The 27,360-nt window shown below is 38.3% G+C and overlaps 1 protein-coding gene across 3 annotated transcripts in view; it reads right to left on the bottom strand.

Annotated features, from left to right (window-relative positions):
* Positions 1–58: 58 nt before the first annotated feature.
* GLCE (glucuronic acid epimerase) overlaps positions 59–27,360 on the bottom strand; it is a 150,533-nt gene continuing 123,231 nt past the window's right edge. For all 3 annotated transcript variants that reach the window (XM_020982302.1, XM_020982295.1, XM_020982297.2), the window contains 3 exons: positions 17,031–17,626; positions 9,790–10,035; positions 59–3,897 (listed from right to left, as the gene is read on the bottom strand). In XM_020982302.1, coding sequence (XP_020837961.1) covers positions 2,873–3,897; positions 9,790–10,035; positions 17,031–17,613 — 1,854 coding nt within the window. In that variant the 5' untranslated portion in view covers positions 17,614–17,626 and the 3' untranslated portion in view covers positions 59–2,872. The remainder of the gene's footprint in view (positions 3,898–9,789; positions 10,036–17,030; positions 17,627–27,360) is intronic.

The following is a 27,360-nucleotide window of genomic DNA, read 5'->3' as shown; positions in this document are numbered from 1 at the left end:
GGTCTGCTTCCTCCACGCTCTCCTGGAATACGAGCAAACAAACAGAACCACTCAGTCATAGTGCTCTCAAGATAAAAATTTATTTTACAATTTTATAAAGCAGCTTTACATGAAGCACGAACGATCCATTTACTTTGTATAGAAACATAATACCTTTCCATCTGCAAAAAATCAAGTTTTGCTGTATATAAAACTAACATGTGCACATTGTGCTTGAACTGCAAAGTCTGTACAGCTTTACAAAGGACTACCCTTTAGAAGGGCATCCAGTAAACACTTTATTGCATATTTAACACATGGTATATAACCCACATGTACAACGCAGAAGAAACAAGAGAAAAGAAAGACTAGAAGGTGGATGAAAATAGCAGCTCCCAGTGCACAGCTTTTATACACTGGTCCAGAAAAGAAGACTGCCACGCTTGTGGAGTTGTGCTTGTGTGTCACTGTTGCATATGCTCACATGCATCGTGTTTCTTAGATGAAACCTATGTACAATACTACTGATCCAAAGGTCAAATGGAATTTGCATCCCTCCACTGTTGGATGATTTGATTTTACACAGGAAATGCCAAAAGAGGTTGAGGTTCAAATCAAAGTCAGCTAAAGGCAAGACCGATACATACTACACACTAATGTGGTCCCATTCCCTTTCCCCAGTACCCAGTGTCACCCCCGGCTAAGCTCAGAACAAGAATGCACAGATCAATGGTTTAAATATAAGCAGCTCTCACTGAGGGTATTTATGGAGACAATTACAAATGGAAAGAACAGACAGTTTAGGGGGAACATAATAATGTAGTCTCCATATGTTTTTCCCCAACAATGGTGCCACAGGTTCAGGGACCTCTCTTAGGACCAAGGAAATCATGCTGCTGCTGTTGCTATGGCAAAGAATGCAAGGTCAGACCAACAACACAGAACCACCAATACCATTCGTTTCTGACATTTCCAGATGAAAGTCACCGCACTTCTTTTCTGCACAGAAGACAGCCAAATTGTTAAGGCACCGATATTTGTCTCCAAAGCAGTACCATAACACTCTTACGAATCCTCCTAATCTGAACTCCTTCAGGGTGTGCAAACACATCTGGGAGAAGCCTGGAGCATTCATATTTCTAGAACAGCCTAGCTATCACAATGAATCAAATGGGGGGGGGATTATACACAAACTTTCCAGACTGGCACTGAGGGAAAAAAAGCTTTGAGTCCAGAATTTTCAGACTGCAAAATTAAAAACTAATGTTTAAACACATTGGTTGCTTTAAGCCTGCTTCTTCTCTGACCAGATTGATTTTATCTCAGTGCTGACATGGATCTTTTCCTTGGCTCATGAACCCTCTCTTCAAAATTTCATCTTCCTTTTTTGAACCACAAATAAAAGAGATTTTGCAGATTGATAGGGTACATATTTGGTTTCTGGTGACCATTTGGTATGCCATATTGTACTTGACAGACTTTTTACTTGGGAATTGCGGGGTCTTATGTTATAACTTCTAGAAATCACAGTATTGCTATAAGGCATTAATATAATGGCCTGCAACCAACCAGTTACTAATGGAATTAAGACAAAGGCCAGTGGCAAATTATACTCACCCCACCCCCACTGGCTCAATGACCTGATCAATGACTCTGAAGGCCTTTATCCATCCAGATTATACCCACGTGGGTGTGAAGAGCTATGAAATCTGCCTACATGTAGAAACAGCTTCTCTTATCCAACTGCTGAAATATTTTTCTCTAACACTAGAAAAAACATATTTAATGTACATCAATGGCTTAAAGAATGAAAAAATCACATCTCTTGAATTTAATGCTTACACTACATTGTTCCCCCTTTTACAGCATGTATGAGGATGGGGAATGGTTATAACAATGGACATTGATTCAAAAAGCCCTTAAAGTGAATTACTTCAGGGAAAAGAAGCTACTCAGGCCTATAGAAGTTTAAGTCAAGTTTTTCTGCAGGTTATGAAAATTAGATTCTTTACAAATGTAGGCTGATGATAAAGTTTCACAAAGGATAGAATATCAAAATGAACAGAATTCTTAAATACAATCTGAAATAACAATACAAAATTCCAAACAGTGACAAAAAGAACCCAATGCTATGGCAGGGGGGATTGACTGATGATCGAACTTTCAAGTGATTGGAGATCAAGTTTCATCAAAATGAATGGTAGTTTTGCAATTGTGCAGTCAATTCTTTTCACTCTTATTTGTGCTTACAGAATGTCACTTTGAAGCCAGAAAACTGGCTTTATGTTTTTAATTTGTACATTTCAAGAAAACCATAAGCTCAAAATATTTCTCCATATATACCAAATTTAACAAATGCTCCCCCCCAAATTATTCTGTAGAAAAGAAACATCTTTTAAAAAGATGTACACAGTCCACTATCCAGTTTACAAGTAAATAGACTTTTACCTCATTACAGCACATGATTTTCTTTTACTCCAACACATACATAAATAATTTCATTTTAAAAGAGGCCACATACTAAATTTTCAGGCAAGGGCTAGACAGAAGGACTATATGGCTATTTAACCATTTTCCCATAAGAAGAAAACGACGTTCCCCAAACTGAGTGTGAATTTTTTTAAGGCATGTCTAATCAAACTGGACTACAGGTAAGCAAGATAAAGGGAGTAGCCTTTATTCAGCCCTCATGCTAGAAATGTCACTTACACTTCTTAACAGCCACATCATGGAATACAATTCTTTTGGATTACCTTTAAGGATCACTTTGTTAGGGTCATCCATAAAAACTTAGCATGTGACCTTTTAAAATGTGCCTTTGTTTTGCTGTGAAAGAGTGACCGATCATTCGTGTGGACAGCAGATGGCTGAAATGTGATTTTGGTCTCAAGCTTTAGTTGTGCTTTGCTCTGCTGCCTTTCAGGTAACTTTTCCACCGCCTGACGAATTCTTTGAAGATGGGAGACTCATCGATGGTGCTCAGCAGCTGGAGCTGGTTGATATGCGTGGTGTGATAGTCCCAGCGGGCCAGGTTGGGAGCAATGCCGAGCATGAAGTGCCGGAGGTCGTAGATTGTGCCCGAGCCAGTGTCGTACAAGGGGAGCATGGCTTTCAGGGATTCCATGCCACGCTCATACAGCAACTTTGCTTCTTTCCCTAGTTTTTCCCCTGCAGTTTCTTTTAAGTCATACAGTCCAATTAAAGAATACATGAAGCCATTTAAAACAAATGAGCTAGGGGTGGTTGGATATTCTTCATACCAGTCATACTTGTTCATGAAGACAGCTTTCACACCATGTTGTTCTGACAAGAACTTATAAGGCGCTGTTGCCCGTAAAGCTGAGTCAAGGAATACGTGGTCCTTGGTTAACAGATAGGCCCTTACTAAGGTCGAAATCGCTTGTCCTTGGGCCATGGCAGAGTACCAGCCGGGCTCTAAAGATCTGAACCCTTCCCCTAACTTTCTTGTCACCATAATTGGCCAGCCTCCTTTTTCATCTTGGTTCTTGACCAGCCAATGGCTTGCAGCAAAGAAAGCAGCCATGTGAGCTGTGGTAGAGATGGTGATATTGTCGAGGAATCCTTTCCCTTTTGCAATTAACCTAACTACTTTCTTAGGCATTATTTTGGTCTGCTTGACAGCTTTTGTGTTGGAGAGACCCACTCCTTTCCTCAGGTCAGTGACCAGGTCTCTAGTGACAGTGCTCCAACTAGTTCTGGGCCCAATGCCATAGTAAATGTCTCTTTCTTTAAAAGCAATCAGCTGAGTATTGGAAACATAATGCACTGTGAAGAGCTGGTTTTTCTCCGTGGTCTCCAAAACCACAGACACACTCCCATTTGTCAGTAACTTTAGGTCAAAAGAAATAATGAAGTCTCTCGTGTTGCCAAGCTGTAGAGAGATGCCCTCACTGGTTTCTGGAGGGAGGACACACAAACACATACCAACAAAAGGCTGATTAGGAAAAACACTCTTAATTTGAACATTTTAGTGAAGTTTTCCCTGAAAACTACGCTGGAATAACACTGCCAGATAAAAGGTAAATCTGACTGCTTCAAGGGTATTCAATATAATAAACTGACACTTACATTAAAATTAACATTTTAATTTGGACATTGACTTGAAACTAACATTTCAATTTAGGTATCACTTCATTATTTCTTACTGCTAAATTGAATATAAATAAATGATGAAATCAGTGAATCCAGAATGGCTTTTTTTAATATTTTTTTAATATTAAAAAAACAAACCAACCTCTCACTTTCCCCCTCCTTCCCTCCCCAAATTGTACTAGTCATATTTTGATGCAGAGGATTAAGAACAAATTGCTCAGGTATTAGGCTAAACTTTTTTCTATAACCTAATGCTGACTGATGAATAACGGTTTGTGTGTCTCTGGCAGTAACAACAAAATACCTAACAGACATGCTATATCTTCTGTTCTGCCTGGAAGCCAGCTCAATTTCACTGACAGGGATACTTTATCCACACGGAGAGACTGTAACCTTTCCATCCCGAGTGGTGGTTTTATGAATGGATTTGGCCAGAAACACTAATGACCTAGTGGCTAATTTTCTGATGATAAAACTGTTTCAAAGCCCAGCAGCAGTTTAAGTTCGGCTAGTATAGATTCTGAGAACTAAAGGTCACCTGATTTTATGGGATAAGTGGCTACTGGAATTACTCCAAAGATGTGTTTGCATCTCTCTAAGCTTGAGAACCAAGTTCAGACTGCATGGGTTCTGGCAGGGCAAAAGTCATTTTAGCCAGCATTTCAGTATAATACTCAATGTTAACTATAATAACCTTTTAAAATCAAAGATTAAGTTATACTTATTAGAATTCTAGTTCAATGTATTTTTGTTATGTTCTCATTCTTTGAAAATTAGTTTCCTTTATACATGTATGAATATTTTACATAAAAATAGATGATATCTACTCAGAAACAGCATCACGTTTGTTTTTTAAAAATAGTTAGGAAACTTGCCTGACATGATTGATCAAATATTCCAACTAATTAAGTTACCACATTACATATACAGGGTGTCCAAAAAGTCTTTAAGCTTTAATGGCTTAAAAGTGCGCTAAGATTTTTGGAACACTCAGAACATGTATCTATGTGGTAACTAGACTAGTTGGAATATTTGATCAATTGTGTCAGGAAAGTTTACTAAATATTTTAAAAACCAAATGTGAGGCAGTTTCTGAGGAGGGGTTATCTGTTTTATTCCCAGTCCCAAAAGGGCACAAAAAGGACCACGTTAATATCACTCCTTTTCTGTACAGCCTGAGCAAGGTAGATAAATCAGGAAGGAGTCTGTAGGACACAGCCCATGATCCCACTGCAGACACAATTACAAAACCTAAGAACAGGAAGGGGCCTTAGGAGGTCATACCATACATACCTCATACCAGAACATGAACCCACTCCTACTAAATACTCAACAAGTGGTCTTCTGGCCTTTGAGAAAGCCTCCATGTGAGAGGGAAATCTACTTTTGGCCAGCTCTCATTTTAAAGCACAAAGTCTTCCCTCTTATGCCTAAATTTACTTCTTCCCCATTTCCATGGATTATTCCTAGAATTCTGTTCTCTGGGTTCAAGTAGAAAATCTGCCACTCTTCTAAACCCTCTGTAGTAGCATGGCTTCCAATTTCATGATTCAGCTGAAACGTCTTCCTCTAAAGTTACCAATGATCTCTTACAGGCCTTTTTTTTTAATGGCCTTTTAAAAATCCCCAACCTTCTGGACTTCCCTGTAACACTGCAGATTGCCCTCTCCTCCTGGATACTGCCTCATCTCTAGGTTTTCCTGACTTTTCTCTCTTGATTCTCCTCTTACACGTCTGACCACTCCTTAATTTCCTTTGCTGGATCTTTACCTGGGTTATATCCATTAAATGTAAGTGTCTCCTAAGTCCCAGGCCCTCTTCTCTTTTCTCTCTGGACTGTTTCTCTTGGTTATTTCACCAGCTCCCACCGATTCAATGATCTCTGTGCAGATGATTTCTGCATTTATGGATCCAGCCCTAATCTCTTTCCTGGGACCTCGTCTTGTATTACTAACTGCCTTTTGGATATCTTAAACTGCACGTCCAGTAGGCATCTCAAAATCAACAGGTCCAAAACAGAATTCAACTTTTCCCCAAAACCCTTTCCTTTTCAGAACTTCCCTATTATTGTCAAGGGTACCACCATCCTCCTAGCCCCCCAGACTCACAGTATCAATGTCATCCTCGACTCTTTGCCTGGCACCCACTCCACACATCCAATCTGTTGTCACATTTTGTCTTGCTGCTCCTACCTCTATCTCTCCTATGTGTCTGTCCCTTGCTATCTAACATAGCTTTCACCCTTGAAGAGGCCTTCATCATCTCACATCTGGATTTTGGTAGTAGCCTTCTGATTAGCCTCCATCCCCCACTTATCTACAGAAGTGAATTTCCTCAGCACAAGCCTGAGCACGTCACTGTCCCTATTCAATAAACGCCAGTGGTTCTGTTACCTGCAGGGTCAAATAGAAAAGCTTCTGTTAGGCTTGTAAAGCCCTTCACAAACTGGCCCCTATAATCTATCTAAACCAGCCTCTTGTTCCTTGCACACAAATCTGCTTCCTGACTCCAAGTCTTTTCACTAGCAGCCTCTCAGACCTGGGACACCATCCCTCTTCAACTCCTCCTGATTCTTCTGACAAGACTCAGCTCAAATCCCACTTTCCTGGTACTCTCTACTGCTACAGCCTCACCTCCCACCACCTCCCGCGGTATATATATCTCATACGTACACAGTTATCTCAGTGCTGTCTTCTCCACTGGAACATGAACTCTCTGAGGGTAGGGATGGACTGTGCTTTTGTCTTTGTGTCCCCAAAACTGAGCACCCTGCTGGACACTTAGCAACTGCTTAATAGATTCTTGTAGACCAACAGACTTTTAAAATATAGACTCAATCTGGGAATAATATTTCTGCCACATTTATTTGTTTTTCAGTTTGGGCTCTTTTCAATTGAAGGAGAGAGTGATCTTGTGATTCCATGTATCTGTTACATTCTCTTATAATTCTGAATAAATTATGCCAAATTTTCAACCATTGTGGGAATTTACATTCTGGCTTTTCAAAAATACTGTATGACCCAGTAATCATTTTTGTTTTTATTCTGGAATGGTTTCAAGTCACATCGGGTTTTTTTAAATTAATCCATTTCTACTTTGAAGAGGCATTATTCTGTCCTTCACCTACTTTTCTCCCAGTAATTGTTAAAAATTATATTTTTTAATATACTGGATTTATTCAAACATCATATGAAAGCATTTTCATTAATAAAGTCACTTATGAAACCAAATTAATTTTATGCAACATTTCCCTCTTTACTAAGACAGACTCATTAATAAGGATGTAATGTATTTTTCTCCACTAATCAATATCCATTAGAATTAATGAGCCTATTACTTGAAAAAGACAATAAAGAAATTTTCACTAGCAACTTGGGCTTGCTTGTCTCTAAGGGAAAAGTTGTCAAGAACACCCTTGTGTCTTTTTGGAAGATAGATATCCAGAGGAGGAAAGGTTATGGATTTCTTTTACATTCTCTCTTTGTCCTCTAGTGAGGCCAGAGTAATCCGCTGATTGTGAAGGCTACAATACAAATCTACTCATTGTAGCCTTAAGTAATGAACTGATGAGTGCTTACTACAGTCTAAAAAATGGGCAACCTTTTTTTTAATCTAATTTCTAAAACATTTTTTTTCTTGTGGTGCTTTATAATCTATATAGCTTGTCACAAAAGCAGGCTTGGCTTGGGGAGAAGTTTTCTGGGTTATTTTTAGATAATTTGCCTTGGTCTGTCAGTTTATCATTTGCATAATTTAGTAAGAGCATTTTTTCTTTGGACTATGTTCTGCATTGAATCTACCGAAGGAAAAAAAAAACAACCCACCAACTTTCTGGAATTAAATAAGAGGAGGTGAGAATAACTGTCCAGCAACAACCAAAGATCACTCTGGAAAAGTTTTCAGAAAGAGGTGATACCAAAGAGTATTTTCACCAAGCATAATGACATTTTTTAGACTAGGGAGAGGAGAACTTCCAGTCTCTCAGCCTAATTTTATCCGTTCTTTGGGAGGTCTTCTAAAATTGTCTCAGTGTCACATTGGCAAGCAAGGAGGCTGTGATAAGACCAGAAGCCTGGCACTCAGGAGCCTAGTCTGCACACACTGCATTGAGCTGCTGTGTAAGCTGAGCATTTTTGATTTGCCTTTTTGATAGTTTCATCTCTCAAAGTAGAGGGAAGTGATGAGAGGATTGCTATTTTAGACTTAAATTCAACCAGCAAGGAAGAACTGGTTGGTTAAGTGGTAATGATAGGCAACTTGGGCAAAAAAACATGACTGTAACATCTTAAAATTCATAACAGCCACAGTAAGAAACGTTAGGCATAGTCTACTAGAGCTCTGGACAAAAAAGTTCAGAGAAAAGGTAAATGAATACAAAAGTGATGCCTAAAAGAACAGTGTCTGTGCTAAAACCCAGAATAACTAAGGACAGCCAAAAAATGGGAAAAAGAAAAGAACAAAAGAAGAGATTGGTAAATGACTGATAACCAATAACAAAAAGCTGCCAAGGACTGTGGGATTGGAAGGGACAGAACAAAAATGGCTGTTCCTTAATTGATACTCATTAGAAACATGAATTTAGAAAGGGAGCATCCTGTTGCATTTGATTAAATTCTGGTCACTAGGGATAGATGAACTATATCCTAGGGCACTGAAAGAATTGGAACTTATGATTGCTGACTGTCAGCCATCTTTGAAAGGTTGTGGAGACTGAAAGTGGTACTATAGGATTGGAAAAGGACAAATGGTATTATTGTCAAAAAAAAGGAAGAGAATGGAATTTGCATTATAGGTCAGCGTATTGGATTTTAATTCTTGGCAAACTACTAGACTATGAATTAAAGGGATTCTTAATTAGCATTTAGAAAATGCTCACATAGAGGCAAAGACCAAGGCATGACAGACTAATCTTATTTCTCTTTTTGGCACTTTTACTAGCCTGGTAGATCAGGAAAAGCCTATAGGTATAGTCTACCTAGATTTTTTAGCAATGCATTTGATGGAACTTCTCCTCCTATTCTTGCGGAAGGTATACATAGACTAGACCACACAAAAGTATAGTTTAGGAAGACTTTCGTAAATCAGATCAATTCTTTTATTGGGAAATTTGGGGATATCTTCCCCAAGAAAAAAAAACTTGAAAAAAGTGAAATAAAAATAAGGAAGAAAACTTCAAAAAAGATCATTTTTCTTTATTCCTAGGTTCCTTATTTAAAATGAGGGAGTTGGACTAAATGATTTCCAAAGTCTCTCGTAGCTCTCTCTCCCAGAGTAAACATTCTGTGTCATAAGCCCCAATTTTTAAGTTGTTCTTTCTTAAGAAAATATCTTGTTTGATGCTTTTTGGGTATTTGCATATTTAATATTCCTGCTCAGAGGTGTTAGTATTGGTTGGTGTATTTTGTTCAGTAACCCTCAAGTTTCTTATGGTAACAGCTAGGGTATTTGATATCATTAATGTAAATTATGATAAATTAAGATTTTTCAGACTTCGAATGCTGAATATTACCATATCATATATTGGAAATACCATAAATATAAACATCAAATAACTGTAGAGAGAAAGAAATGAGGAAATAATTCAAGACACTAATCCTACATCAAATCCACATGAAAAGAACCACTTTTTTTTGAGCTTTATGTACCATAAATCTTATCTCAAGAGTAGCAAACATTCTAATATAATAAATAATTTACCTGGAGCAACAAACTGTTTAACGTTGGTGAGTCGAGACTTATCAGCCACATCAGCCATGAAGCAGCCCTTTGGCACAGTCCAATCATTAGGCCGGCTGTGTTTGTCCTTGTCTTCTGCTGTTTCATAGACCTCAGTGTGAGGGGGCTTCTCAGTCAGATTCTTGCTGTAATGACTTAAACCATACTGCGCAATCTGGATTGGGTAGAAATAGCCTTGAGGTCCCCACTGGGTGGACAGTGGTACACCTATAAAATGGAGACATAAAAAGAGTAAATGTGTCAAAACATTTAAAAACCAGATTTGAATCCTGTTCCTCACTGTTTTACTATGGTGTTACCAATTTGCAGTCAATGATTCTGATCAAGAAGAAAACCATGTTCTAAAAAAGTAAATTATGTTGTCTTTAAAATTATTTAAACTGTTTTCTTTATCACAGCACTACTGGTAAATTAAGTGATCTTTTAAGGACTCATCATTTCTTCCCGGGACCATTAATCCTATCCAGAGATGCTATGTTTTATATGACTCAGTTTCATACACTTAAACATTTGGTGCATGGAAGCAAATATCTAATTTTACCAAAGATACTCATCATAAGATTTTATACACGAAATTTTGTTGGATGCCATATGTAACAATCTAGTTACTTCATCTTCTTTTATCAATGTCAAGGTGTGGTCTAATAGTTATGCATATCATTTGATGGTTAAAATAGTTGCTAAAAAACGTGAGCCACGTTCAAAGAATTTAAAGACTTGAATATTGTTAATGACTTTCAAAGAGTGTGGGCCTTGCTCACAAGCAAAAGCAAGTTGAAAAAAATTATTTTTTAATAATAAGGGCATTTAAAACATATGAGGATAGGTAAGAAAATGGAGTATCTTAACTGTAATGTCCAATTTCTGAGTTAAACCCTTAAATGTGTATACTCTGCATAAAATGAAATAACATGGAGTGCTATGCAAATGTCAGCTATTTTTATTATTACTTCCACCATTATAATTCCTTAAAAATATGACACATTGGCAAAAATGTGGTATGTGTATGCCCGTCCATATGATACCATGTACCACACATGTGATACCCATGAGGAAGTAGAGAATGAGGAAGAAGAGTAGGCATGAAACTGGCTGAACAATATTAGCATGAAGCAGAAGTTGGTGATGAACAGTTCTCATTATTTAGTGATTAAACTTAGAAGTCAAATTCAGGCTTGAAAAAGGAAGTAGAATGAACAAAAGAGGAAACAAAACAGCAAGGGAATATGTAAGGCATTCCATAATTTAGGTTCTTCCCCAACTTTCTCTGACAGTCCTGGGTCCATTTTCTGCTAATAAAGGGGAAAAAAATGGGACCAATGCCATGTTCTACCTCTACACATTCTAAGTTACTAAGGGAAAGAAACAGACCTAAATAGCATATAAACGTTGACTTCTCTGCCTTAAAAGGAGACTTTCTCTTTGTGAATATTAGACCTTAAAAAAATAGTTCTTAAATACTATTATCACAGAGCTACCTCTGCCTGTGGCTTCAACAGCAAGTCGTTAGTGGTAATAGAATTGGTTGGGGACCAGCAAGGCTGTAAATTTCAGTGTCACTTCTAAGATAAACTTTAGTTTTAAGGAAATTAGTAATGAATCACACTATGCAAATCCAGGCAGAGGCCTAATATGTTATGATCTGTTAGCTGCAAGCAGACTTCTTCTGTTTTCTTGCTCCCAAAGTAGATTTTTCTCAAAGTTATGTTGAACCTGTGCAAAATGTCTGTATCTTAATTATAATGTGATTTTATACAGACTCATTAAAGAATAGCTGCATACTCTTCATCTCATTACTCAGAGCCTCAGTTTCCTCATCTGTAAAACAGGGATAATATACTACCTACTTAAGAAGATCATTGTGAAGAAAGTACATTGTAAACCTTATGGCACTAGATAAATGTGAATCATCATCATTATTATTGTACTGCATGGAAGTCTGGGTTCTCAACAATACAAACCTGTAGTGATGGACAGCAGGAATCAGTGATATTGAAACGAGAAAATGTGCCACCTAGTGGCAGCCCACTCAAGTTTTGGATGGGTTGGTACCGGTCTTCTAAAGGGTAGAAAAAATATTTTCTAAACTTATAAGATTTTTATGTTTTATTGTCTATTTCACAGACAATAAATTTAGAACTGAAAGAGAACTTGGAGATCATCTGAATCTATCTTTATTTAAAGATTAGAAAACTGAGGTCTATGTGACATCATTGCAAAGATAATGGTTTATTAGGAGTTCAAAGTTTGTTTTTGGTTGAACAATCTTTTAAGGTAAAAGTGAAACAATAAAGAAACATAAGAAAACCAAAAAAGTTCCCCAACATACCTTATTTACCAAAGGAAAATGTCTTCCTTCAATCTGGCTAATAAACTGGGTTTGAAAAGTAATTTTCATTCACAAATCATCAATGAAAAGGCTTACTCCTGAGTAATCCTCTAGTTCTATTTATTAATAAGGAAAGATTGGATGCTTTTGCATAGAGTAACTCTTAATCTACATTAAAGTGATCAATAAGTAAATTTAGGAGATTGAAAAAGTAAACTTCTAACTATGATTCTGTGGTAAAAATAGAAGAATAAATTCTGTCTGCCACTATTTCAAAACCATTGACTGAGCAATGCTCAGTCTTGTGCTAGGTGCTAATACTTAAGGCTTGGTCCTTCTCTTCAAGGAGGCTCACAAGCTAGCTGGGTACAACAGAGCCATGAAACGATAGTGGACAATATAAAGCAATTTCTAAGTACATGATACAACTTGACAGTTCAGAGGAAACAGAACAGGATAGAATAGTCAGGAAAGAGTTAACAGGAGGAGGATGGAGCTGATAGAGGCTTTGAAGGCTGCGCAGGCTTTGGTTAGACAGATGAAAATGGAAAGGGCATCCCATTTTTATAAGAGGTCCAGTCTGGCTGTCTCAGGAATGATGTGCATGAGTTCTAGTAAATTAAAATGGCCAGGGAGATGAAGGCCAGGTCAGGGGGGATCTTGAAAGGTGGCAGAAAGTTACCTTTGATGCAGTAGAAAATGGGGGAAACCACAGAAGGTTTTTGAAGAGGTGAGTGACATAATTGAAGTGGTACTAAAGAAAAACTAGTTCAGAAATAATATTTAGCAATATTTTAAAAATGGGAAAACATAGTATTTATACAATTGAGTATTTGATTTTTACAAACTCACTCAAATAAATTAAAAAGTCACCATGTAGATGTCTAGTCCATGGCTCATCATATCTTTCAGGTAAGGAAAATGAACATGTTTCAGGAGACAGTGGCAGTACTAAGTCTGGAGCTCCAAGCCCAGCTGTCTCCAAAGGATTAGAAGTAAGGACCATTGAACTGCCAATGATTTAAGTTAGTCCTCTATTGCATTAGTTGTATCATCAATTATATCACCTCTCTGGCTCTTTTGAGAAATAATGAAATAACTCGATACTTTATTACATAATCTAAAATATAAAATTTAATTTGAAAAAATTTAGTAAGCATTGATTAAGTGTCTACTATTTGTCTGGGCACTGAGTTAAATGATTTGCAAATATTATCTCATTTTATCCTCACAACAACATTAGTAAATAGGGTCAACCATATGAACTGGCTTTCATTCTATTTTTTTTTTTGTAAAGAATCACTGCTAAGAGCCAATACGTTTTAAATAGAATTATTTGGGGGCAGCTAGGTGGCGCAGTGGATAGAGCACCAGCCCTGGATTCAGGAGGACCTGAGTTCAAATCTGGCCTCAGACACATAACGCTCACTAGCTGTGTGACTCTGGGCAAGTCACTTAACCCTGATTGCCTCACCAAAAAAAATAGCAACAAATAGAATTATTCAGCTTGTATCAAGTTTTTCATTCGTACTATTCTAATAATTTATTCTAATCATTGATTTTAGGGATAAAATTTAGTCAAAAGAATGTTGCTCTTCTATTCTTATTCTTGTATTTACTTGGCACTGTTGGGGAATGATCTATTTTACATAAGTGAATTTCCCAGTTACCTAGTTTCTCCCCTTTTAAAGTTGTCTAAACTCTTCTTACTGGTTACATACTAGCTGTCTACAGCCTTCCCTAATACTATTAACTGATCTAGAAACAAACACAATGCTAGCATATGCAAAAGCTTGTTTTAGGAACAATGGGACGGTCACTACAGCAAGTGTTGTGTAAATGGGACGGTATACAGGCATGCTCAGAGATAATGTTGATGCACCTAAAGAAAATGCTATTCAAAATGTGAAGAAGGAGCAAAAAAATGTAGTTCTGGGGCATGGAAGGTGATTCTGGTTAGTAAAAATATTAAATTATTCCCATATTCTTCCAGTGTATAAGCAACACGTGGAGGGGAAGGTAGGCAAGATGAATAGAGATGACTCTGTGGAGATCAAGGCCTGGTCACAGCTAGCTAATTTGTGAGGAGAGAAGGCTTTCTGACCATCACTGTCTGATCTGAGTACTAGATGACTGGCCAAATGCCGTTATCACAGGGTTGGGCTACAATGTGTTAAGGATATCTAGAAAATGCTGACAACAATGTTTAGGGAGATATTTATGTCTGTAACCACTTCCATGCTTTCTGGAAAAGAATAGACTGAACAAAATTTAACATTTTCCAGTGATTCATAGTCATCATTTGATCAATTACCATGCAATACTACAAAGCTGCTGGACTGCTCAGATACACAGTAATGTGATCCTGACATCAAATAGATCACCAGGCTTTTAGAGTCACTGCACCTACTTTTAAAAAATAATCTTCCTTGCTTCTGGGTTACAAGGTGCCACTCCCCACTGCTGGCCATGTGCCTAGCTTTTAAAGATCAGTCCTGCCTCCTTCTAATAAACTCTAATTCTTCTGTGGGACAGGAAATCGGGTAAGCAACTTTCTTAGAACTATGCCTAAAATTTGTCCCAGGAGGCTATGAGTGAGTGCCTGAAGTCAAGTATATAAACATTGCTTTAGAGCTTAAACTTGATGACATCTATTCTCGATACTTGGAGGCCTTTTTTTTTTTAAGTTCTTTCTGGATTTTCAGCTATTATCCAGAGAGTCAAGGTCCCTGGGTAAGTAATTTCAGAAGTGAGATGTGACTGTTGCAATGTTTTGTGGAGCTGAAAGGGAAGTTTGTGTAAAATTAAAATAATTTTTAATCACCTGAGAGAAGGGGAAAGAAAGGGGAAAATGGTTCCTTTTTTTGCCAGGCATTGCCCTGGCTAGGTTGATAACACTGAGGTGGAAAGGACCTTATAAATCTTGTCTAAATATCTCATTTTACAGATGAGGAAACTGAGGCTCAGGAACTCATCCACTGTTACAGAAGGATAAGTGGCAGAGGTGAGATCTGAATCTAGATCTTTGACTCCAAATCTGGTACCCTTTTTATTACATCATGCTGTCTCTTTGAGAAAGCCCTGCAATGAGCTGGAATTTAGATTTGAGCTGATAATAGTGCTTTTCTGGGAGCTGTCAAACAGGGGGATGCCATAATGAAAGCAGTATTTTAGGAAGATTAATCTGGCAGGGATATGCAGGAAAGGGAAGGACTAGATTCAGGGAGGTCAGTTAGGAATAATATGGTACTTTAAAATTTACAAAGCACTTTACATACATTATTCCATTTAAAGCTTCACAAGAACCCTCTGAGATAGGTACTAAATGTTTATGATAGCTATTTTCCAGATGTGGAAATAGGCTCACAGAGTTTTGGTGACTTAATTTTGCAGTCACAAAGCTAGCATCAGGAAGTTACTGCAGTAATTCAGGCACAATGTAATGAGGGGTCCAAGCCAGGGATTTTTAATGGCTTTTTTATGTCATGATTTCAGGGGGTAACAAGACCCTCCTTGACCAAAAAAATGTCTATCACCCTCTTCCCCTATGGCAGTCTAGTAAAGCCTACACTATGGGTTCCCTTTCAGAACATCTCTTAAATGCATAAAATAAAATACACTGGATTATAAAGGAAACTAATTATATTGAAATACAGTTATCAAAATATGTAAAAAAAAAACAACTCACAAGTCCTAGATTAAGAACACCAGGTCTAAGCTAAATTTGTGGGGGTAAAAATGTAAAGGAGGGCACAAGTCTCAGGAGACATCATGAAAGACTTCAGAGCACTTGGCATTGTGGACTAGCACAGAGCAGCCTGCCTTGGAGTCAGGAAGCCCTGGATTTAGGTCTCCTCTCTGACAAATACTAGCTATATGACTAAGCGCGAGTCACTTCACATCTCATTTACTCCAACCAACTTTTGAAAACCTAACTTGCAGGAGCTGTCTTCAATAGAGGCTTGGGTTTCTATGCCAGAAGTTCCTTATATTGGATGAAAACACTGGTTTAGGAAAAAAATAGCACCTGGTAACTAACAAATTCTCGGTGAAGGGACAGAAGGAAGTGGTAAATGATTTTAAAAGTTTTAAGCCTATGGTGGTGGAAGAGCAGGGGGCACTGTAGTGGCAAGATATTCCCAGGAAGTAGGGAAGATTATATAGTTTAATTTCTGACATTTGCAGTGGTGGTGGGGGAAATGTAACTAGACATATCTTCTTATTGGAGGTTGGGAATATTGGACTGAAGATGAAGTGGAAGGTCAGGGCTAGCTGAAAGAGACAAAATTATTTTTTTGATTTTTACTTGAATTCATACTTGCTCAGGTCAACTAGAGCATTGTAACATGGTATTTTCTGCCAAGTATCAAAAAGCTCCTTTCACTCTGACTCTTCTTCTCTCCCACTTCCCACCACCATTTTCACAACCTCTTGTAATACTACCAATGTGTGCTCCCCTCCCCCATCAAAGTGGAAACCTGTCCTTTTCCTCATCTTGACAAGGGGCCTACATCTGTTTCTCAAGGTGACATCAACCTAATCTGATAAACAAGTCCTACATTTTAACAGTGGCCTTCGGGAAACATAACTCCTAAACTCAAGGGAGTAGTTTATGCAGTGTGAACTTCAGGCACCTGTGGTAAGGTGATAGACATTTTTTGGTCAAAGAGGACCTTGTTATGCCCTGAAATCATATCATGTAGATGGCTATCTAGGGTATTATCATGACCTGAGGGAAGAGTATTTTTTTCTCTGCAAGTATGACTGATGAAAAGACTGATGGCCACAAGTCCTTTACTTCTTGTTAAATTACAACTTCTCATTTCATATCTTCCAAAAGAGCTGGGTAAGAGTTGGGCGTAGTGACACTAACCTTCAACACCACTTATGCACTTGACTCTGTCTCGGACCTCCACATTATAGCCTTCAAAGGACATAAACACTCCGTCAGGGTGATAAGGTGCTCTCTGTGCGTAGACTTTGGAATAACTGTGAGAGAACTCAAACCGATCATAGCCATCATACTGGACCATCTTCCCATAAACTTCAAAATATTTCTCTACCCAAGTGAATGGGAGGAAGATCTCATTTCCCTCTCGCCTTCCTTTAATTGTGTGTTCGTCATTGATCAGACAGTCAATTTCTTCATATTTGAGTCCCAGAATTTTGTTCCCATGACTGTTGAAGCCTCCAACTACAGGGGGGGCTTTCTGCTGTTCCTGCGGGGATGCTTCTTCCAGCTGCTGCCTGGCCACATGGTTCACGCTGTCGTCGCTCTCAGAGGCAGCCACTCTTTTTTCTAATCCATCAGCTCTCAGACCATTATTCCAGGTTTGCGGAAACTGAACAGCCTTATCACTGGAACACTTATTCCACAGCAGGACTGTGACCAATGTGAAGAGCGCACAGATGACAATCAAAGTTTTGTAGTTGACCCGAGCTGCCAAGCAACGCATATTCAGACCATACCTATTGGAAAGGAGAAAAGCAAAAAGTTCATAAAACAGCGACGATGGGTTATGTTCTGCAAGTAGATAATGCGATCAGATTTATAATTATTAGACAATTTTACAATGTTATGCACCTCCTGACAGATAAGTGACAAACTCAAGATGCAGAACGAAATAAAGCTTTTTGGATACGGCCAATGTGAGAATTTGTTTTGTTTCACTACATGTATTTGTTAAAAGAGATTTGCTTTCCCCCCTTATACCACTGCCCTCCTATGCGGAGACAGAGAGGGGAAATAAATGTTAACTGAAATTAAAAATAAAAAGATTATCAGACATTTGTATGGGGAAAGTGATGGGAAATTATATCCAGGTTTCCCTCTTGTGAATCCATAGGTCAAAACAATGCCAAACTTGCAGAAAAATAGAACCCAGACCAGGAAGTCTAGTCTTGGCTCTGCCAGCTATTAGCCATGTTACCTTGAGTAAATCAAACTCTCTGATTTTCATTTTATTTGTAAAAACACAGGTTGAATTAGATGATTAGCAGGGCAGCTAGCTGGCTGTGGATAGAGCACTGGCCCTGCATTCAGAAGGACCCGAGTTCAAATCCTGTTTCAGACACATAACACTTACTGGCTGTGTGGCTTTGGGCAAGTCACTTAACCCTATTGCCTAGCCCCCCAAAAAAAAATTAAAAAAAAGAAGAATTAGATGATTATTCAGATCCTTGATGAAATAAAATTCTATGACACTAAGGGACATTTTCCTAGGTCTTTCCCATTCAAATCAAGGGAGCAGGGAGAGTGAGACAGAAGGGATTAAACTCATTTCTATTACCAGCAGGAAAGCAAAAACGTTTCCCTACTGTGAAAAGCTAAAATAATCAATTAACAAGTGCTTATTAGGTGCCGAAGGGCAACTAGGTGGCAGTGGATAAAGTGCTGGGCCCTGGAGTCAGAAGAACCTGAGTTAAAATCAAGCCTAAGACACTTACTAGCTGTATAACCCTGGGCAAGTCACTTAACCCTGTTTGCCTCAGTTTCCTCATCTGTAAAATGAGTTGGAGAAGGAAATGGTAAACCACTCTAGTATCTTTGCCAAGAAAACCCCAAATGGGGTCACAAAGAGTCAGACACAACTTAACAACATTAGGTGCCTACTATTTGCCAGGCACTGTATTAAATGTAGATGACATAAATGCTTTTCCCTAAGGAGCTTATTCAATCTCATATGGGAATACTTAGTGTTATCAGCATTTTGTTGAACATGTAAATAAACTTTTTAGAATTTATAAAGGATGCATGTTCTTTCATATCAAAGAATAAAATACCTAGGAAACTTGGAAAATGCTCACGCGCCACATTCCATCTAGTGATGAACATTTCTTATTGTATAAATCCTATTGGTATCTTATTATTCTGCACACATCCTTGTCCTCTAAACTGCAGGGGAAATCAGCCAAGATGCTGAAATGGGAGGAAGCAGTATAGCCCCCAAACTACTCTACCAAAGATTTAAGGCTGAGAAGTGACTAGGAAACCTGAGGAGAAACTACAGTGGGGCATCTTTTGAGCCTGAGAGCACAAATTTGACCCCTAGGCAAGTGGACAGGGCAGGAATTCTAGAACAGGACTGGGCTGGGATCTTGGACTCAGCCTCTGGGTGGGGCTCTGAACAGGGGGTGGAGGAATGGCCAAGAGAGGCCAGGCCATAGGGCTACTGGTTGCCCAGAGTGAAATCTTGAATCTAATTGTTGGCCCAAGACACAGCTAGGCCAGAGGCACAGTCTCTCTCATTTTACTGAGCCTTTTCAGCTCTTTAACAGAGGCTGGGGCCAGCTACTCTTTACCAGAGAACCACCCAGAGGCAAGACTGAAGCTGTGTTGCCTGGACTCAAACCAGGGTCTGGAGCCTGGAAAGCCCAGGAGGGCAGTAATTAAACTGATCTAATTGCATAGGACCTGATAAAAGTCCATATCCTTCTAGCTCAAGCAAGCCCTGTGATCCTTAAAGAGCAAAGTACTCAATGTGAAATGAAACGATAAGACAGGCCAGGTTCAGAGAAGGTCACAACAGAGCCACCAGAAATGTGCAGAGCATTGTCTTCACCCAAGTCCCAATCCAGGGAGAAAGGCTGGACAAAAAAAGATAAAGAGCTATTTTGATGCTAGGGATGCCCAATATAAAAATGCATAATAAGAGAACAACTCCAAAATATCTATAGGTAACCTAAAATTCCTCTTCCAAATCATATGATAATTTTAGTTTTTTAAAATGGTTATTTCTGTAATAAATATTCTTGAAACATCTTCATAAGATTTTTTTCCATTTATATTTGGTGGTCCTGGGGGATTATAAAAATAAAAATATCTGCAAGGCAAAAAAAAGAGACAAAAAAATTCTAAAAAAGAAACTTAATTCCTCTGCAGAAAAAAAAAATTAATTTAAGTATTAATTGCAATCAAACATTTTTAGGTGCCTATTTCATGTTAAGCAGTATGTTAGGCAATGTGGGATACAAGAAGTCCCTTTCTCTAATGAAGTTTACAACCTAGCAGAGGGATACAACATGCAGAAATCACTGAAACACAAAGTGGAACCTACTAAATACACTAGAGGAAAGCATAAGCAAAATGGTATTTGAGCATTAAGTAAAAAAAGATTCCTTATGACTAGGGTTAAGAAGCAGGGATCTTATGAATAGTAACATTTGAGCTGGGTCTTGAATAATGGATATGATTTTAACACTTGGAAGGGTGGGTAAAAAGAAGGGAGGATTCTGGGTATGGACAGAGGTTTAGAAGCAGGACAATATGGGGCAGGGACCCTAGGATGCTGAGCAGTCTGGACTGGCTGAAGCATTAAACTATATAGAAGGAAACAGTGTGAGATCGGGTTGGAAAGGAGAGATGGTGCCAGACTTTAGAGGGTCTTGAGTTTGGTGGGCATTAGGGAGCCACTGGAGCAACTAAGAGACTTGCTTTGTTTAGCTCTGAAGAGCAGCGCTGCTTAACTGGGTGAAAGTTACAGGGAAGGCGATGATGGTTCAGTGTAAGAAAAAACTTTCGTTAATAATTAGAGTAATAGATTGACTATATCTCGATGAATTCTCCATCTCTAGAAGTCTTTAAACAGAGACTGAAAGGCCACTTCTAGGGACACAAAGATTGACCCTTGACAAGATGGAGATAGAAAAGTTCAAACAAAATCTGTCTCTAAAAACACCCAAGAACGTCAAAAAAATGTGCAAAATGAAACAGATTCTTGCTTCATATAAAAAGTTTTCAGAATTTGTTTCTGGAATGGGACTCTCTGAGGCTTCTTTCAACTATATAAGTCTATGAAGGACTTTGAGCAATAGTGACATAAAATCTGTACATAAAGAAAAAGGATTTGACAGTGGAGTCGAAGATTAGAAGGAAGAGAGGCAAGAAGGCCAGCTAAAGTCGAAATTAAAGTCAAAACTCGGACTGACAAGGCAGCAAAGGAGCAGGAAGGCTCATCATGATAATGGGATTGCCAACAGTCAGAAGGTATACTTAACTGAAGAAAATAAGATAAAAGTGAGTACAACATAAAGGCATTTAGGTTTCAGTTAACTTGGTTAACTTCAACAATTAAGTATGAGACTTACTAAGCTGCTAAATTAAGTGTAAAACTATGCCTGAATTGGATGATGATCAGGTGACCTTTATAAGAGGATGGTTTCACACCTCTGTCTTTTAACTTATACGCTCATTCATTTGTTCATTTATTCATGAACATGATTCTCATCTAATCACTCTATGTCTTCGAGTGTGTATGTTTATGGGTGTGGTGGTGTAGGGAAGGATTTTGTACCAATATCCCAAGTTGTCCCAGATCTTAGGTAACATTAAGATTTGGTGAGTTGACTAAAATATGGAAATGAAAAGATACACTTCATTTGAAAAGAAGACATTAGAGATCCGAATAAACTGAGGAAGGATCTCTTTGATTTTACATTTCTAGAATCCAGTACATGGTAGGTACTTAAATGCTTGTTCATTTGAACTGAAGAAACCAAGGTCAACAGTGACTTAATTCCCAAATGGCAGTATTTGTGGTAACTGAGGGAACCCTTACACTAAAAGATAAACATATTGTCAGAATCAATGAACTTATGGTACCCATACTGTCAGACTAAAAGCCCTATTCAAAGTATTTGACTATGACTAACAGAAATTTTCTGCAAAGGATTTTTTTTTCTGTAGACTAATATCTATAAGTGAGATTCTAACATTACTTAAAACATTCTTGGTCAAGGTTACTCTAACAAACTTATAATGGAATCAATGAATTATGTCTCACTGATTTTATGTTTCTATGCTAAAGCACCATCTGGGCATCTCAAACTGGACTTTAAAATGGTACATAGCCTATTTTCTAAGGCCCAGCTTAATACAAGCTTTTAGGGAATATCAATTTCTATGTAATTGCATTTTATGCAAATGTTAACAAAATAATAAATCCAATTTTCTACATCAGCAGATAATTTTAAATGATTATGCTTTTAAGATGACCTCAACAAATAAGCTTTACTTGCTTTATATGTGGGAAGTAATATTTTCAACTCACTTTGGTCCAAACAATAAAAATACACATTTTAGTGAAACCATCTGTAGTGAGAACATTATCAGTATAGTCCTATGGCTAGATGACTAATCATCAAGAATGATTAAATATTATCCTTCACATAAAACAGGCCTCGGATATATTTTCATTTCTGAATTTGGAGGCCAAGGACTCATGGGCACTTTTATTATAAATAAAATTTATAAGAGAATTAAATCCTAGAAAGTTATAGGTGTTAACACAACCCCAACATTTTGAAATGGCAAAATTCTTATCTTTTGCCCTTAAGTAATCCAACAGCAGTGTGGCATATGAGTGGATCATTTACTTTTTCTGTCCATTATTTAATGTCTACTTTACCATTATCTGATTAATCATTTTCATACTAACCATTACAGAAAATTAAGATAGTCTCTCCTCAATATGGCAGGATGAGTGGACACAGAACAAGCCCAGTTCTCTGACAACTATTCCAGAAAAAGATTTTAAAAAGAAAAAAAAAAGATAAAGGGAAAAAAATTCATTATCCCAAAAATGATCAAGAAAATCAAGGAAAAAATGACAGTGAATATATTTTGCCAGCCTAGATCTGTACAAAGAAACAAGAAGAAATCTGAAAGTATTAGGAAAGGAGTCTCCCACAAGCCTTTCAGGTTAGAAAACAAGGAGATCAGGGAAGACAGAGACTAAACTGTGTGATGTCAGATGCAGCCCAGAGGCTAGCCAAGGATGCCTAGAGCCTGCATTGGTGGTCATCTGCCTCAGAATCAGGGAGAAGGAGAAGGAAATGAAGACTAAGAAGGAGGAGAAGGAGAAGAAGAAGAAGAAGAAGAAGAAGAAGAAGAAGAAGAAGAAGAAGAAGAAGAAGAAGAAGAAGAAGAAGGAGAAGAAGAAGAAGAAGAAGAAGAAGAAGAAGAAGAAGAAGAGAAATCACAACAAATAAAGAAATAATGGAAATTATTTTGCTCAATTATATGTCAATAAAACTAAAATTTTGAATAAAATGGATATAAAAGATATAAAACACCTGGCTTTATGGAACAGAAATAGGGAATTAAAATAACTCAATCTCAGAAAAAGAAACTCAACAAGACATAAATGAACTTCTAAAGGAAGGGAAAACCTCAATCCTGATAGATTTACAATTGATTCTATCAAAGAGTTAAAGTCCAATTAATTCCAATATTGTATAAATAACTATTTCAAAAAATAGGAAACAAGGTGATCCCACCCACCAAATTCCTCCTCTAAAAAGAAATAACATTTTAATACCTAAACTTGAGAGAGATCAATTAGAGAAAGACACTAAAGGCCAATTTCCATAATGAAGATAAATTCAAAAAATTTAAATAAAATATTAGTAAAGAGGCTACAGCAACATGTAAAAAAGACTGTATATTAAGACCAGGTAGTATTAATACTGTGAAAAAAAGTTTGGTTCGATATCAGGAAAACGATAAAAATAACATTAATAACAAAACAATCAAAGGCACATAATTATATCAATAGACACAGCAATACAAGAAAAAAAATCAAAGGAATAAGAATAGGCAAAGAGGAAACAAAATGTTCATTCTACAGATGATGCGATCTGATATTTACTTAGAGAATCTTATAGTCAACTAAAAAAACATATCAGAACAGTAACTTTAGGAAAGTAACAGGATATAAAATAAAGCCATACCAATCAGCTTTCTTATACATACACATACACATAAATATGTATTCATATTACTAACAAAACCCAATAAGAAGAGGTAAAAAAAATTCCATTCAAAACTACTAAAGAATGCATAAAATATTTAGGAGTCTACTTATCAGGACATACAGGAACTATATGAATACAAGTATGAAACATACTTTACAGAATTAAGAGAGATCCAAATAAGCAGAGAGACGTTAATACTACTCATGGTTGGTCATGACAATATAATAAAACCCACAATATTAATATATAATACAATTATTGTATTAGTGTATTTTATTATATTATTAATATATATTACAACTAATATAAAATATAATAAAAATCACAATACCACCTAAAATAATAACAGTACTACCTATTCATTGTTATACCATTCAATCTACCAAAGGATTACTTTAAAGAGCTAGGAGAAATAATAACAAAGTTTATTTGGAGAAACAAAAGGTCAGGAGTCTCAATGGAAATAAATAATGAAAAAAAGTGAAGGAGGCATCGCCTCACCAGATCTCAAATCACGGACACTACCCAGCAGCAATCAGCAAAACTATTTGGTACTGGTTAAAAAACGGAGAAGTCGATCAGCTAAAAAGATTAGGCATACAGCAAAGAGCTGAATGATCACAGTCACACCGTGGTAAACCCAAAGACTGTAACTTTCGGGGTAAATCGATCAATAAACATTTATTAAGCTCTTACTATGTGCCAGGCACTGTGCTAAGTGCTGGAGACACAAAAAGATCCAAGATAGTCCCTGCCCTCAAGGTGCTTGAAATCTAATGGGGGGGGTGGTAGGGTGGGCAGTGGCAGCACAGGGACGACAACATACATATACGAAGCACGACATATATGGGATAAATAGAAAATAATTAACTAGAAGGTGCCAAAATGAAGAGGGGTTGAGGAAGGCTTCCTCTAGAAGGTGGGATTTTAGCTGGAGCTTAAAGAAAACAAGAGAGGTCAGGAGACAAAGTACAGGAGGAAGAGCATTCCAGGCATGGGGGACAGCCAGAGAAAGTGCCCAGAGCTAAGAGCCAGAGTCTAGTTTGTGGAACAGCCAGGAGGACGAGGTCACTGGATCAAAGAGTTACTGTCAGGGAGTAAAGGGTAAGAAGACTGGAAAGGCAGGACAGGGCTACATTAGGAAGGGGTTTGAATGCTAACCAGGGCATTTTATATTTGCTTCTGGAGGTAATAGGGAGCCATTGGAGTTTGAGTGTGTGTGTGTGTGTGTGTGTGTGTGTGTGTGTGTGTGTGTGGAATGGTGGTAGGGGTGGGGATGGTGTGTATGACATGACTGGACCTGGGCTTTAGGAAAATCACTTTATTTAGCATCTGAATATGGATGAATGGGAGTGGGGAGAAACTTGAAAAAGGCAGCCCCACCAGCAGGCTACTGCAATATTCCAAACGTTAGATGATAAGGGCCTTCACCAGAGTGGTGGCAGTGTTGGAGAAGGTGGCATATTCAAGAGATGGTGCAAATGGACAGTCCTTGTCAACAGACTAGATATGGGGGTATGTGTGTGTGTGTGTGTATATGTGTGTGTGTGTGTGTGTGTGTGTGAGAGAGAGAGAGAGAGAGAGAGAGAGAGAGAGAGAGAGAGAGAGAGAGAGAGAGAGAGAGAGAATTCTATTGCTTAAGAATGACTCCAGGGTTGTGAGGGATTGGGAGGATATTGTTCTCTATAGTAATAAGGATGGTAAGAGCTGGGAGGGGTTTAGGGGGAAAGACAGTGAGTTCCGTTTGGGTTTAAGATGTCTACTGGACATCCAGTTCAAGATGTCTGAAAGGTGCCTGGAGGTTTAACACTGGAGGTTAACAGAGAGACAGGAAAGGTAGATTTGAGAATCATCACATGGAGATGGTCATTAAATCCACAGGAACTGATGAGATCACCAAGTGAAGTACAATGGTGGGAAAAGAGAAGAGGGCCCGGGACAGAACCCTGAGGGATACCTATGATTAGAGGATACCATCTACCCTTTTAACAGGTAACACAGGTTTGTTGCAAGGGAATCTGCTTTAATGAAATATTCCAACTTCCTTCATCTCCATCACTAGAGAAGAAATATCTTTCACCTTCATGGAGACTTGGTATTGCATAGTATTAACTACAAGGGATAGTTCAGGTAACTCTAAGGGTTTCCATTTGGCTCTACTCACAGTAACACGACTAGAGGTTACTGAAAGGCCTCTCACAAATACTGAGCCCTTAGCACCCCTTGCCTCCATGGACTGTCCTCTGTATCCTCCCTGGAATTTTCCAAATGAGGCAAAGGCTTTGGGAGATACCTAAAGCTGGGGTGTAGCTGAAGAGTTCTTAGTGCCCTGGTACTTAATTTCTTTTCTTTAACAAGCACTCCAATAAACTGGCCATTGATTACTCTTATCAATCCTATGATTCAGGAACCACACCCAAAGCTCCCTCCAGAGGATGGTATCATTGCCCTCTGCCTACCTAGCAAAGCAGCAGTGGTCTCTGTGACTTCTTCCCCCATTTTCAAAATGTCTATTTGTATTGGTAGCAGTATTTGCCCAGGCCACAACTGTCCCAACATCCTGCTTAAATTTCACTAACTGATGGGCCTATACTTGTATGGTTATGTGGTTGGGGAAACTATAGCTAAAGTCTAAAGCCATTTGGGTGGGAAAGAAAGCAGTATCTAATTGCCTTTCAAATAGACCGGGCATAGGATGGCAGGTCTTAGCAGGATGGGGGTGGGAGGGATGGGAGGCAATAAATCCAATATATCAATCCATTTCCTTTAGGAATTTCAACCCTCACCCCCACCCGCCGGCTACACACACTTTGCTGTTTAGACATTTGTATCATATTTGACTCTTAGTGACCTCTTTTGGGGTTTTCTTGGTAAAGACACTAGAGAGGTTTGCCATTTCCTTCTCCAGCTTGTTTGACAGATGAAGAAACTGAGGTAAACAGGGTTACACAGTTAGTAACTGTCTGAAGCTGAATTTGAACTCGGCTATTCCTGACTCTAGGCCTGGCACTGTATCCACTGTGCCACCTAGCTGGCTCCAAAGGGAATACATCTTTACAAGATTAGGGTTCAAATAACTCCCCATCTCAGACACCTAAAAAGGGACAAAGCACATGCCCCTTTTGGAGGGTCCAACAAATTTAGATGACTCTGAAAAAGGAGGTCATCAGAGAGGTCTTCCAGGCCATGGAAGTCCAAAGTAGAGAGAGCCTTTCAGCACTGGATGCATTAAACATGGCCCTCAGAAGCCACTGCTCCAGGATTCCACAGGTTGCTGTTTAAACTTCTCCTCCAGCTATGAATGCTCTTGGGTGGGGAGGGTCTGCCCACAGCCTGTTCCCTCAGGGCAGGGAGTCCTTACCCTCCTCTCCTGGGAAGCAGAGTTAGGCTAGCCGGAGGAGTTCCCTACTTTAGGCCTCAATTCAACTCTTCACTCACTAGGCTCCTTT

The sequence above is a fragment of the Phascolarctos cinereus genome, unplaced genomic scaffold (assembly GCF_003287225.1).
Source record: "Phascolarctos cinereus isolate Bilbo 61053 unplaced genomic scaffold, phaCin_HiC Scaffold_3;HRSCAF=262, whole genome shotgun sequence".
Taxonomy (NCBI): Eukaryota; Metazoa; Chordata; class Mammalia; order Diprotodontia; family Phascolarctidae; genus Phascolarctos; species Phascolarctos cinereus.
The sequence above is the reverse complement of the archived record's forward strand: the minus strand, read 5'-3'. Positions and strand labels throughout refer to the sequence as shown.